This window comes from Python bivittatus, unplaced genomic scaffold (assembly GCF_059951505.1).
Source record: "Python bivittatus isolate LINGU-HERP-01145 unplaced genomic scaffold, Pbiv_v1 ctg000480_np1212, whole genome shotgun sequence".
Classification (NCBI taxonomy): Eukaryota; Metazoa; Chordata; class Lepidosauria; order Squamata; family Pythonidae; genus Python; species Python bivittatus.
Window position 1 is genome coordinate 16,163,368 of NW_028277075.1, and position 13,598 is coordinate 16,176,965.

General features: G+C 36.1%; 1 protein-coding gene across 5 annotated transcripts in view; it reads left to right on the plus strand.

Annotated features, from left to right (window-relative positions):
• Nucleotides 1-13,598, plus strand: part of HECTD1 (HECT domain E3 ubiquitin protein ligase 1) — a 69,216-nt gene that overhangs the window by 16,791 nt on the left and 38,827 nt on the right. For all 5 annotated transcript variants that reach the window (XM_088145397.1, XM_088145398.1, XM_088145393.1 and 2 more), the window contains exons 9-17: nucleotides 34-148; nucleotides 1,648-1,822; nucleotides 2,266-2,404; nucleotides 5,023-5,193; nucleotides 6,578-6,800; nucleotides 8,952-9,215; nucleotides 9,496-9,572; nucleotides 11,009-11,143; nucleotides 12,879-13,025. In XM_088145397.1, coding sequence (XP_088001523.1) covers nucleotides 34-148; nucleotides 1,648-1,822; nucleotides 2,266-2,404; nucleotides 5,023-5,193; nucleotides 6,578-6,800; nucleotides 8,952-9,215; nucleotides 9,496-9,572; nucleotides 11,009-11,143; nucleotides 12,879-13,025 — 1,446 coding nt within the window. The remainder of the gene's footprint in view (nucleotides 1-33; nucleotides 149-1,647; nucleotides 1,823-2,265; nucleotides 2,405-5,022; nucleotides 5,194-6,577; nucleotides 6,801-8,951; nucleotides 9,216-9,495; nucleotides 9,573-11,008; nucleotides 11,144-12,878; nucleotides 13,026-13,598) is intronic.

Consider the following 13,598-nt stretch of genomic DNA (forward strand, 5'->3'; position numbering starts at 1 on the left):
AAAATTTAGTAATAAAAACTTGATTACTTGTAGACTCTTTTGAGACATGGTGCCAATCCAGATTTGAGAGATGAAGATGGAAAGACTCCTTTGGACAAAGCTCGCGAAAGAGGACATAGTGAAGTAGTCGCTATTCTTCAGTCTCCTGGTTAGTGTGAAAAGTTGTCAGTATGTTTTCTCAAAATTCAAGTTCAATGTAAGAATAACAAAATATTAGGTTAGCAGATTTTAAAACATTACTGTACACTGATTTAGTTATTGTTTATAGTTTGGAATACTGAGTGTCCCACTCAGTGTTCTCTACTGTTGTCTTGACAGTTCTAAAACAACATAGGAAACCATGAATCTTCATCTGGTACTGATAGTTGCATGATTTAAACTGTAAGAAAAATATATTGTTACACGTGCAGCATAATTTTGGGTGGAAGGTGACAAAACTGTTAGTGCAGCTTGACATTTCTGAAGCTACAGTTCAGATAATGCAATTACTAGCCACCAGCAAGATGGTTCAAATAATGACATGGCTACCTTTTTATGGTACCAATTGTCAAGTGTATGAAGCTGGCCAGTATATTATTTTCTAATTATTTGTTTATTTTTATTTATTAGATTTATAAACTGTCATGCTGGAGCAACTCTCTGCAGTGTACAATTTACAAAATATCTAAAAATATCCACAATATAAAAATATAACAAGTACAAAAATTAAAAATAGTAACTTAGAGCAATATAAACCTATATATGGCATTCCCTCAAAGTATTACATTTAAAATGCCCTCGGAAGAGCTCTGTTTTAAATTGCTTCTGGAAAGACAATTTTATTGTTAGCAATTATAAATCGCCCAGAGTCACTGGAAGTTGAACAGTGTATAAATTTAATAAATATGATGATGATGGTGGTGGTGGTGGTGATGATGATGATGATGATGATGATGATGATGATGGCTGGTCTAGCTTCCTGGGAGAGGCTGTTCCATAATTTAGGTGCTGTTACTGAGAAACATTTCCTTCTGGTCTCAGTTTTTCTAACTTCACAGAAATAAAGAACTACAGGTATTTTTTCCTGAGATATTCATATCACATAATTCAATCCTAGTTGAGTTAGATGGTCCTGAAGGTAGTGTGGCACCAAGTCATAGAGGTCTTTATAAGTTAGAACTATTCTTTTAAATTACACCCAGAAACTATTGGGTCCGTAGCACAGGGACCATAGCACAAGGAATGTGCTGATAGCATGTAGCGACAATTAACACAGGGATCACTGCATTTTGTACTAAATACAATTTCTGAGTCATCTTTAAAGGCAGTTTATTTAGAGCACTTTGCAGTAGTCTAATTGACTGGAACTGAGGAAGCGCTGGAACGAATGGAACACAGTTTCCCCAAGTCTTATAGATGATCCAGAAAGATAGTACAGTTGATGGTATCAAAGACAGCTGAAAATAGGACCAGAAGGTCCAGACAAAGGTCTTCAGCCAGTGTAAGCAGTGCTGTTTCTGTCTTATACCCAAGCCTGAATCCTGAAAGAAAATGGTCTAACTGAATTTTATTCAGTTCAGAATGTCCAAGTGGTTTGCAGTAATCAGTAGAACTAATAGAACATGCTTTTTAAAGCCTTTAATAGAAGTTTCTTTAAACAAATTGTAGGTGACTGGATGTGTCCAGTTAACAAAGGAGATGAAAAGAAAAAGAAAGATGCCAACAAAGATGAAGAAGAATCAAATGAGCCCAAAGGTGATCCAGAAATGGCACCAATATACTTGAAAAGACTGTTACCTGTTTTTGCACAAACGTTTCAACAAACTATGCTGCCTTCAATAAGGTAAAAAAAAAAAAGGGAAAGACTCTGTTCATGGATGTGAATTTAAGTATGCCATAAGAATCAGACTTATAGTATTCTGACAAAAAAAGACTTTCAGCTTGCTGATTCTTTCTCAAGCTAACATGTTACTTGTGCATATTATTATCCTATTACTCATAGTACTTATGACTACTGAAAAAAAGGTTGCTTTTGAGTTGTCATAGCTTGTATTCCGATGATCCACCATAAAGGCATAACCATGTGTGAGGGGAAAAGATAGCAATGGAATGGAGCAATGGTGTGACTCTGAATGGTTCTTAACTGGCCAGAATGAAAATCTGATTCCAAGTGATAGTAATATAAAACAAATAAATTGGGTTTAAGTTCAAAGCTTAGTCAGTGTGTAATTTCCAAAATGTATTTTTCCTCTTGATTCTTAAAAATGCTATTTTTCTCTTGAATAGAAAAGCAAGTCTTGCTCTTATCAGAAAAATGATTCATTTTTGTTCTGAAGCTCTTCTCAAAGAAGTTTGTGACTCAGATGTTGGACATAATTTACCTACAGTATTGGTAGAGATCACTGCTACTGTTCTAGATCAAGAGGTACTTCTTATTTTTATATATTTTCTTTTCTTTTAGCAGTGTACAAAACCATATGAATTTGAAAGTCCCTGTTTTGAATTTGAAAAAGGCTGTTTCAATTATTTTGAAAGTATTTCAAGCTTCCCAAATGATCAAATTGGTTTAATATGAAATAGCCATTTTATGCTCAAAATTCAATTCAAATTCAAAATGTTTTGCACCTCATTTTTTTGAATACCTATAATTTTGTGCTATAAAAGTGATGTAATACAGGTTATGTAGAAGTTACATAATAGATTTTCAGTCACTGCCAGTCAAATAAGCAGGTATGTCTCGGTGAATTAATTTGGATGAATCCCATCTCTGAGGTACCAGTTGAAGGTAATTTTGAGCAACATATAGATAGACCTCACTTAGTGACTGCCTCAGGCATTGACCATTCAAAATTATGACACTGATGAAAAAGTAATTTTGTGACCATTGCCCACATTTATGACCTCACAGCATCTCTCTGTCACGTGTTCACCATTACAGTACATGATATCCTGTGCCTGACCCATTTTTTTTCTTTTCCCCCCTCCGAGTGCAGAGAGATTGCTTAAACAAGCAATCTCTTCCTGAATTGCTTTTCTCTGCAGCTTCACTTCCCCAAAAGGTGTTAACCACAAGATGACAAGCTCAGCTCTTGACCTTAATTAGCTGCTCCCAGCTGCTGCCTGTAACTGACAAGATTTTAATCACTTTCATACCTTCTGCTTTTGTTTGCCTCCTAAGCAGCTCAGGAGCATACTAGGGAAACAGCCAGTGCTAGTGCATTCCTTTCAATATGTATTCCACATTGTGTCCCTGCTTACTTTCATGTAGTCCCTTTCTCTCCAGTGAATGTAAATGTGGCATCCTTGGGGTTCTCTGAGCTTGGTTCTTTTCTTGCAAACGTTTCATTACCCGGTTAGGTAACATCTTCAGTGCTAAAATGGGATGAGGTTTGCTCTCTATTTATCTGCTGTGGCCTGCCTTGCCAGTGCTGGTGGAGGTGGAGGTTCTGTTTTGCTCTTCCGGTAGTTTCTTGATTAGCGCAGTTTCTTGATTAGCGTATGTTGACTGCTTTATTGTGTGCCTGGTGGTGACCTTTGCTTATCTGGGTGATGATTGCTGGTGATTGAATGCTGGTGAGGTGATCTTCTGGTCTTTTGTCTCTTTTGAATAGTATGTAGATGCTGTTAATCTCTGTGTGTCTGTTAATTGCTGCCTTGTCTGAATACCAAGCTTCCAAGAATTCTCTTGCATGTTTGGATTTGGCTTGTTCTAAAATGTTAAAACTGTGGTTGAGTCTGTCCATGTGTTGTGCAATTAAGGAATTTTCATCATGTCTTCTGACTGCTAGTTGGTGCTCATGGATGCGTTCTGCTAGTCTTCTGCCTGTTTGTCCTACATAGTGTTTGTTATAGTCCTTACACTGTATGTTGTAGATGACTCCTGTTTTTTCTTCTTGGGCAACTGGGTCTTTTGGTTTACAATTCCCTTCTTGCTAATTATCCCAGTGCCACAGTGAACATTCCAAAGGGCAGGGGAGTGGGAGGAAAGGAAAGCCAAAATACAATCATAAGTACAGTTGTGGTCATGTGATTTTCTACTTAGCAACTGTGTCACTTAGTGACTTAGTTGCCAATCCTTTGTGGTTGTTAAACGGCGATTATCTGTACCCTGCATCTATGTATTACTAAAACTCTCATTGTGTTTATCTGTTTGTACCCTCAACTTAGCCCAAACGGTGCATTATACTGCAACAGTTTTTGAATCAAGGTACCTAAAATCTGCTAACTTAAGGAATACCTAAAAAATCTGGGACCCATTACTCCTGTGAAATTGAAATTTCCACAATGTTCAGATCAGTTTGATTTGCAAAGTTGTGGCCATTGTAGTGTTACTGCAGTCATGTGATCGTGATTTCCAACGCTCCCTGCCAGCTTCCCACAAGCAAAGTCAGTGGGGAAGTTGGCAGGAAGTCGGAAGTCACTCCTGCTCCCACTGGTTTTTTTGCCCGCCCATGTTCATTCTGTTTATCTGTTTAGGTAAGTAAATATTGACGTATTATTGAAGTTCATGTAGCACTACAATTAGTTTTCTATTCATGATGTAAACTCTTAGATGATCATGGGACCGTCCAGCATTGGGGTAAAAAAAAATATGGTCAGCCTAAAATTTAATGTTCATTCTGGTCACATCAGACTGCACTACCTTCCTGTCAAAGGATGACCCAATGGGTCACAGGTTATCTAGTATATCATATAAGTATACTTGTGCAACTGGGATTGACACTACTTCTATACTGCTTATGTGATAGATGAAAAATCTAGTTTTATGTTAGTTTGTTGTGCAAAGTAGCTCAAAGCTTTTTGAGTTAGGAGCCCCTCTATACCCAAGTGTTTTCTGGCATTCAGGTTGCTAGAATAATCAGTGTTACCAGGTGTTTGGTGAGTTTGTCAAAAAGTATACTAATGTTTCTATAACAGCGTGTTAAAGAATTTTTGATTGCCAGTTTCATGTTAATTTTTGTGGTAATTTTAATTGTACATCTGATATGGAAGAAATTGCTGAGGTTTTTTTTTTTTTTTTTTCATCCTATGTTACTTTTGCAGGATGATGATGATGGCCATTTATTAGCTTTGCAGATCATAAGAGATTTGGTGGATAAAGGAGGTGACCTTTTCTTGGACCAACTTGCTAGGCTTGGTGTAATAAGTAAAGTGTCAACCTTGGCTGGCCCATCTTCAGATGATGAGAATGAAGAAGAGTCTAAACCAGAGAAAGTAAGAATTTAATCTAGTATTTATCAATAGTTCTATTGTGTTTGGAATTTTGAAATATTGAATATAGTGACAAATGCAGAGAGTTCTGGTAGTGGCTTTGCTTTGCTTGTGGGCAAAGCAAGTATCATGCAAGAGGATTTCTATTTATGCAGCAAGATGTTCTCTCATATTCCTGTTTTGAGGGCAGATCTAGATTTTGGGAACATGCTTGAGAAAGTTTATTTCTTTAATTGTGATTTGTTGGTTCTAAAGTGAATGGTTCAGACTTCTTATGCTTTCCAACTCAAAACAGTTGTGGGGCAGGGGGAAACTATGCTGATTCAGTTGTGATATTCAGAGGGAGCTCCAGTGGGAAAGAAAATAATCCAGGTGCTGCAGTTGTCTGCTGCAGGATTAAACCATAGAACCATAGTCTTATTTTTAGTAATGAAATGTGTAGCTGATTTGAAATAGAATTCTCTGAATTAGTCCTAAAGTCTGCCAGAGAAGCTTTTTATGCTGAGATAGATTTAATGTGCTAGGTTTGTAAGGTAGAGGCAAACAACTTATTGGAACCAATCATGATTAAATTTTTAATAATTCTAAGTTCACTTAACATGTGCTGGTTGGAGAATGATACAGTTTTGGTCAAAAAGTTGTCAGGTTAAGGAAGACTTAATATTCTGTTCCACATCAACACGAAAACTATCTTGGCTGCTTGCCTGTTCAGTAATGCTGGCTAGTAATAGGTGTGTGCTTAGGATTGTGCAAAGCATTCAAAAAGGAAACTTTGTGAAGTGCATTGGTATGTGTTTGATAAATGTTGCTGCTTCTTAACCTGTACTTGGAAGAAAGCATATGAAAGATAGAATAGATTGTGTATATCCATAATGTGCTTTTTAGATGTTATACTTTCCTAAATATACCATAGTGCTTCTTTTAAATTATGGCATACTGCTTATTGAAATTCAGAGGCCATATGCAAGGATGTTGCCTATAGACAATCTCGCTGTGTTTTTTTCCATTTATAACTGATTAGATAGAATTCTATATTATATAGCATAATATACACTGGAACTTAACTTTATGAATATGCTAATATGAATGGACTGATCCACCAGTTTCCTTTTTCATTCAGTTTCTTATTTTTATCAGTGATAAATTAAATTTGGCCCATTTTCATCAATTTGCATTTTTATAAGTTATGTGTGAAAATTTATACTAATCTTTCTGATATTTGCATTTTGTGTGGCTTTTCCCTAGTATTTTTTTTTTATTTACAGACTGCATTGCAAAATTGTACATGTAACTTTTAGAAAGTGCAAATTGGGTTAGTTTGCATTAAAATTGGGTTGTTGTTTTTACTGTAAGTACATTCAAGTACCCTAATAACCTTGATTTACAGGAAGATGAACCTCAAGAAGATGCCAAAGAGTTGCAGCAGGGTAAACCATATCACTGGAGAGATTGGTCAATTATTAGAGGAAGGGACTGCCTGTATATTTGGAGTGATGCTGCAGCCTTGGAACTTTCAAATGGAAGCAATGGATGGTTCAGATTTATTTTGGATGGGAAGCTAGCTACAATGTATTCCAGTGGCAGTCCTGAAGGAGGATCTGACAGTTCAGGTACAATCTTGTTCTCAAGTAATATTTTAAAGAGTTCATAAAAAATTACTTTTTATATGTTTGATTTTGAGATGTTCTGTTTTACAGGAATTGCCTCCCTAAATAGTAAAGGATGTAAACAGGTGGAAGGTGGTCAGTGATGCTTTTGTCAAATTGGCATGTAACAGTAACTTCTAGTAACTCTGTTCAGTGAACATCATAGCTTCATGTTTTCATTCTTTTCCATGCATACTAATATTAAACAGTCATTAAAGGTAATGTGTAGTAATGATAAACTGCATTCCAGATACAGAAATTGGAATGATGATGTGGCTTGCATCTGGCTAGCAGAATGAAATGCATGTCTGTGTGATAAGTAGTATAAACTTCCTCAGCAGAACTGAAAATTGTGACAGACATTCAGCAGAAATGTTTCACATCATATTTTACTAAGCTGTCTGTACTCTTTACACATAATGGATATTGCTTGCTGTCTCCTTTTAGTAGTTTTCTTTTTTATAATTGCAACAACTAATTTTTAAATATTAGGAAATAATAGTAAAAATAGTGTGCAATGGAACTATAGGATTGCTGTAAAATATTTTAAGATTCAAATTCTCAGGAAATTACTTTTTCCCATGATGTGCAGCTAAAGAATGTTGCGAGGACTGATTCTGAATAATTTTGTGATAATAACTGAATTCAGTTTCAGAAATATTAATTCCCAAGGTGGTGCTGGTTAATACTTTAATTACCTTGGGAATTAAAAGTGTATGAACAGCCATCTAGCGCCAAGGCTAGTGCTGCATCCAAGGCTAGTGCTCCTAGAGTCTAGGAGATAGACTCTACTAGACTGGCTAGAGCAGTGAATGGGCTTGTCTGAATAGAATAGCTGTCTCATAATTTGGCAAGACTATTTTAGTCCTGAGAAGTATTTTCCTTGAATTTTTTCATACCTCAGAATAGGTTTTCAATTCCTTTTGGATAGCATTATGCCTTAGTTTATTCCTTGTGTTAAGCTGGGTTCATTATGTACTAAGCTAAAAGCAAATGAAACCATAGTATGGCTTAGTCCTGTGTAAGAATCTTGTCAAAAATGGACATCTCTCAGTGTTTCTCTGAAAGAGAAAATAGACCACCAAAAACAGGAAAGTAAATTATAAATCCTTGACAGGTTCCCTAGAAATAAAAAACCTGTGAAGTCAAAGCAACAATAACAACAGCAACCAATAATAGTTTAACAGCTTTCAGGATGGAGAACATAGGTGGGAGATCTTGGCAGCAAGTAGATTACAGTGGGAGCCATTTATAGACCACATGATGCTGCTTTCAGGTTTTCCACAAATCTTTCCTGGGATGAAGGTGTTCGGTGTAAAGGTTTTGCCTTTATGCTGGCAGTATATGTGTAGCTTCATATGTCCACATTGTGCTACTGGTTCCTGGGATGATGGCGTGGGTTTGGGTATGAATCAACCTTAAATAAGGTACATAAGTATGAGTACTTGGGCATGATTGAACAGCAGAGCTCAGTTGGATTAACTGTTTTAATGACTGTCGAATTAACTTGGATAATGCTGTCTTCTGCAGAGTATATTTTACAAGAGAGGGACAGAGACCTAGTTTTTAAAGTTTGTGCTGTAGTAAAACTATAAATATAAAACAAATTTTATGCAATTATGCAGCATATTACATTGACACATTTTGCTTTGTAGCAGATTAAACAAAGCTAAATGCTTCTCATGATAAGCTGATGCTTCTAAAATATCTTAGAATTTCCTCTTTCATTTCTTGTGCAATCCCGTCCTTTCCACTTTCAGTTCCACAATTTAAATGCCTCCTTTTAATATCCAACCTGAAAGATTTTTTACTGGTGGGATTTCTGTTAGTAAAAATATCATTTCAACTGCCTAATTTGGTTTCTTTAGTTGTTTTAAAAAATAAATTGATTACATTTAATTTTTCAGTACATTTTTCAAAGCATGTTAATGTTAGTATTGCCCCTCTTAGGTTTCATTGTTGTATACTGTGATATAATCTGATCAATGTTTAAACAGTCCTGAGAACTTGAATCCGAAATCTAAATTTGCACTTGTTTTATGAGATACTTTCTTTCATGAAAACTGAATTAAGCATTAAATGAAATATAAATTAATATTTTATTCTTTTAAATAGAAAGCCGAAGTGAATTTTTAGAGAAGTTACAGCGGGCTCGAAGTCAGGTAAAGCCATCCACAACCAGCCAACCAATTTTATCAGCCCCAGGACCTGCTAAACTTACAGTGGGAAATTGGTCTCTTACCTGTCTAAAGGAAGGAGAAATTGCTATTCACAATTCAGATGGTCAGCAAGCTACAATCTTAAAAGAAGATCTACCAGGTTTTGTTTTTGAATCCAATAGAGGAACTAAACACTCATTTACAGCTGAAACTTCTTTAGGTGAGTATGCAGTTGTATATAATGAATAGAAGAGATATATGTTTGCAATGACCTGGTTCAGCAGCTGGATTCCTATTCTCTGAGGGATGTATCTGGTTTGTAGAGCATATTTTTAAGCCAGGTAATACAACAGTGGATTAACAAATCCAGAATTACGTACATTAGGGAAGAGGGAAAGATTCTTGATTATGCAAACTCTAATTTGTCTGAACAGGAATCTGACTTATCTATATCATATTGAGGTTCTGTGGTAGCCTGATTTCTAGATGTTGTTTTTCAGGATCAGAATTCGTGACTGGTTGGACTGGAAAAAGGGGCAGGAAACTAAAATCCAAGTTGGAAAAAACAAAACAAAAGGTTAGGATAATTTCTGCCAAACTTAAATAGCTTAAATGTCTTCATTTTGAACTGTTCCTTATATATGCTGTTTGCTGGTCAGGTATAGTTCAGATAATAAGGCTGTCTATATTTTAAAAGAAATTAAATAGTAATTTTAGCTGTGAAAGAGAAGAAGCTCTATTGACTTCTTTTAGAAAGTGGATAGAGCAACTCCACTCCAGAGTCACTTTTTGTGAGATGGGTGGCTAAATAAATAAATAAACAAACAAACAAACTCAAGAGTAGAGAATAGTGCTAGGCTGAAATACTCCCCATTCACATATAACATAGCTACATTGGTGGGGGAAGTATATATCATTGTATATGTCTGGGGGTACAACTCTCATCCTTGGACTAACAGGGTTCTGGGTTATGTGGAAGCCTCTACCTATACAGCTAGAGGCACAGTGTATCCTTTCTACAGACATATGTACTGATACCTGACAAAGAGGCATATTTATATGGGCAACATAAATAGCAGAGCTTTCATACACTCATCTGTGTGGCACTATAGCCATTTTGGGGGATGATTAGTTAGAGGTAGAGATCCAGGTACTTGTTTTGTTCGACAAAAGAGATCTGGAAGGAATTTCATTGACTAGCTTGAGGGACTGTATTACCTGTAGAACTCTGTAGCATTTTAAATTTGCAGAAAGGATACATACATTTTAATAATCTTATTATACATGCATAATTACACATAGTTTCTTTGTATTGTTTTATTTTCTAAAAAGCATTCTAGCTTTCTATCTGAATTCAAGATGACTTCTAAAAATCTAAAGTCTGTATAAAAATTTTACAAATTAACAAATTAAAACTGGTAAAGCAACATCAAAAGATAACATAAAAAAGTAAGAATCTTTAACATCTTTGATTTTTTTTCTCTATTTGTTAAAAATCTTCATTCTCAGGCATCTTTGGAAGAGGCATTCCATTTGTTGATGGAATGAGGTTGGTGACCTGACCAACCTGGAAAAAGTGCTGCTGTTTGTAAAATCTCACTAGGACGGAATAGGACTTTAAGATTAATCCATATTAGAATTCTTGGCTTGTCATTCTCTGGAATCTGAAACCAACTGCTAGCTCTTCAGTATCGTTAGGACGTTGGCAATTATGAGTTTTAATTCAGACGTAGCAATAAGATCCTATGTCTGATCGATTAACGTATCTCCTGCTAATGAGAGGAGCTAAGCAAGAGTGATTGCACACTCTTGTATTAATGTACTGATCGTGTATAGTAGTCAGGTTTCACTGGAATTTTGGTTTACTATTTGTTAGTAATCATTACTTTCTTCTGTAATGATTTGTAAGCAAAGCATTAAATCCAGAAATCTCAGAAAATTATTGTTTTTGGTTTTAAATGAGCATATGTGAATGTATACATCTCACTTATTTCTGTATCTCTAAATAATCAGGTACGAACTATGGCAAGAGACTTATATGATGACCATTTTAAAGCTGTTGAAAGTATGCCTAGAGGTGTAGTTGTAACACTGAGGAATATAGCAACTCAATTAGAGTCTTCGTGGGAACTCCATACAAACAGACAGGCAAGTTTCATTAGTGAAATGAAATACTGCTATAGTTGTTTTATTCAAGTATGTTGCAATATTGTTTTTTCCTTGACGTTCACTTGATTCAAACATAATTCTCCTTCTCAACCACTGTTATTTGCAGATTCTTAAAATGATTTTAGAAATATCCCCAAGATAATTTTAATGTGAGAGAGGGAATTTTACTCCCATTTCAAGAAGTCATCATTCAACCCAGATATACTGGACAATTAGTGATCTGTTTCCAATTTCCAAAAAAGAAAGTAATTGGGCTGCTATTACAAAAAAAAGAAAAGAAAAGAAAAGAAACATGTCAGGCCTGGGTTCAGCATGGAGATGGCATTAACCAAAGTGCTGATCTCTTGGAGGACTAGGATAAAAGTAGTTTGTCCCTACTGGTCTCCTTGACCTCTCAGCGGCTTTTGAAACCATCAATCATGTTATTCTTCTGAGCTGTCTAAAGGGGTTAGGAGTGGGGGGACATTGTATTACAATGGTTCGCCTCCTTCTTAAAGCAAGGGTTCTTGGTGGGGAGAAATTGAGCCCTAGCTCATTAAATGGGGGTGCTGAAGAGCTCAATGCTCTGCCCATTTCTGTTCAATGTCTACATACATGAAACTGCAGGGTGAGATCATCATTCAGCATCGGGTCAGGTTTCATCAATATGCTAGTGAATGATACCCAATTGTATATCTCGACCCCTGGGTGAATAAGTGATGCTGGTAAAATACTGTCCAGATCTAGAATGAGAAAGAACTGGTTGACATTCAGCCTAGCAAGTCAGGTTTGAAGGCCTGCTGTTTCCAGCAAGATTCCATCCTTAAGTCTGAACAGTATTGCACTCTCCTTGGCGGAGTTGGTTTATTTATTTATTAAATTTGTATGTTGCCCGACTCCCAGCGATTCTGGGTTGACAGTTTGGGGGCTCTTGCTACCTCATAGGTCATGCCCGAGGGGCAGGCAGCAGCTATGGCCAAGAGGATCTTTATATAGCTCCATCTTGTACACAGATTGTGACCTTTCCTGGAATGGCAGGCATTACTCACTGTCACTCATACCTTAGTCATCTCTCTATTGGACTGTTGCAACATATTCTACATGGGGCTGCCCTGAACAGCATTCATGAACTATAGCTCATCTAGAATGCAACAACTCTAGTAGTGATGGGTACACCCTGAAATACTTGTTTATATTGTGAAAGCTGCCCTGATAGCCACTTAGCAGGCCTTCTGAGATGCTGTCCCCATTCCTCTGGAATAGCATTCCCCCCGCCCCATGTGCAGACACCGTCTTTCTCCTGACTTTTAGAAAACTGATGAAAACCATGTTGTTCCATTGAGCCATCAAGCCTTGGGTCATGAAGAGGCTTTTTTATTAATGCTATTTATGTTTTTATTCATGATTTCTGGTTCTATAGAATATCATGAAGGCCTCTTTTTTTAATTGATTATATTATTTTAATCCCAATTATATACTGGAGAGTTATATGCTGCTCAGAGTCAGTTGATTGTAATGTCCTTTACAAAATGGCTGTAGTGGAAAGCAGGAGATAAATGTAGCATTTTTTCTGACTTTTTAACACTTATTCTCAGTTATATTTAGGTGACGTGAAATATTCCACATACTACATATATGAAAACTGCTTTTTGTAAAATTCTTGTATGTGTAATTTGACCAGCTGTATAGAATAATGTGTAGTTAATGGAAGCATTATTACCTCATTCTCTTTTAGTTCATTGAAGGAGAAAACACTTGGCGAGATTTAATGAAGACCGCCCTGGAAAATTTAATTGTCCTGCTAAAGGATGAAAATACAATTTCACCATATGAAATGTGCAGCAGTGGGTTGGTGCAGGCTCTCCTTACTGTACTGAATAATGTAAGTTTATTACAGTATAGTATAGGACTAGGAAGCCAGAATCCAAATTTTCACTCAGCTATATAGTTCACTGTTGACCTTTGTCACTTACTTTCCTACCAACTTGTTGAAAGAATGGAGAAATGAGAACTGCCAAGACCTTTAGAAAAAGGGTGGGATATAAATCTATTAAGTAAGAATACAAGTTCACTCAGTAGTAGAAGTTATGCTTGTTTAATTAAAAAAAGTTGTTTTTAATTTGGGCCAAGTTTATCAGTCAGCCATTATATGTGGCCAACATAAGAGTCTCTAAGTATCCTAGACAGTACAGAAGGTGGTGATAAAACCTAGTTTGCACTGTGCTGTGGAGAAGGCCAGGAACAGGAAGATATTTTCTCTTCTTTTCCTTGGTAAAATGTCAAGAGGATTACTGAAACTTTCTGTAGTAATCTATTTGGAATGTTCAGTCCAAATACATATATGTTTTGTTTTACACCTTTAGTCTATATTAATCTGGTGAAAGGCTTTCTGCTTCAGCTAACATAATGGAAATTGTTATGAAAACTATGGAGCTGTTTCAAATAAGTTAAATCT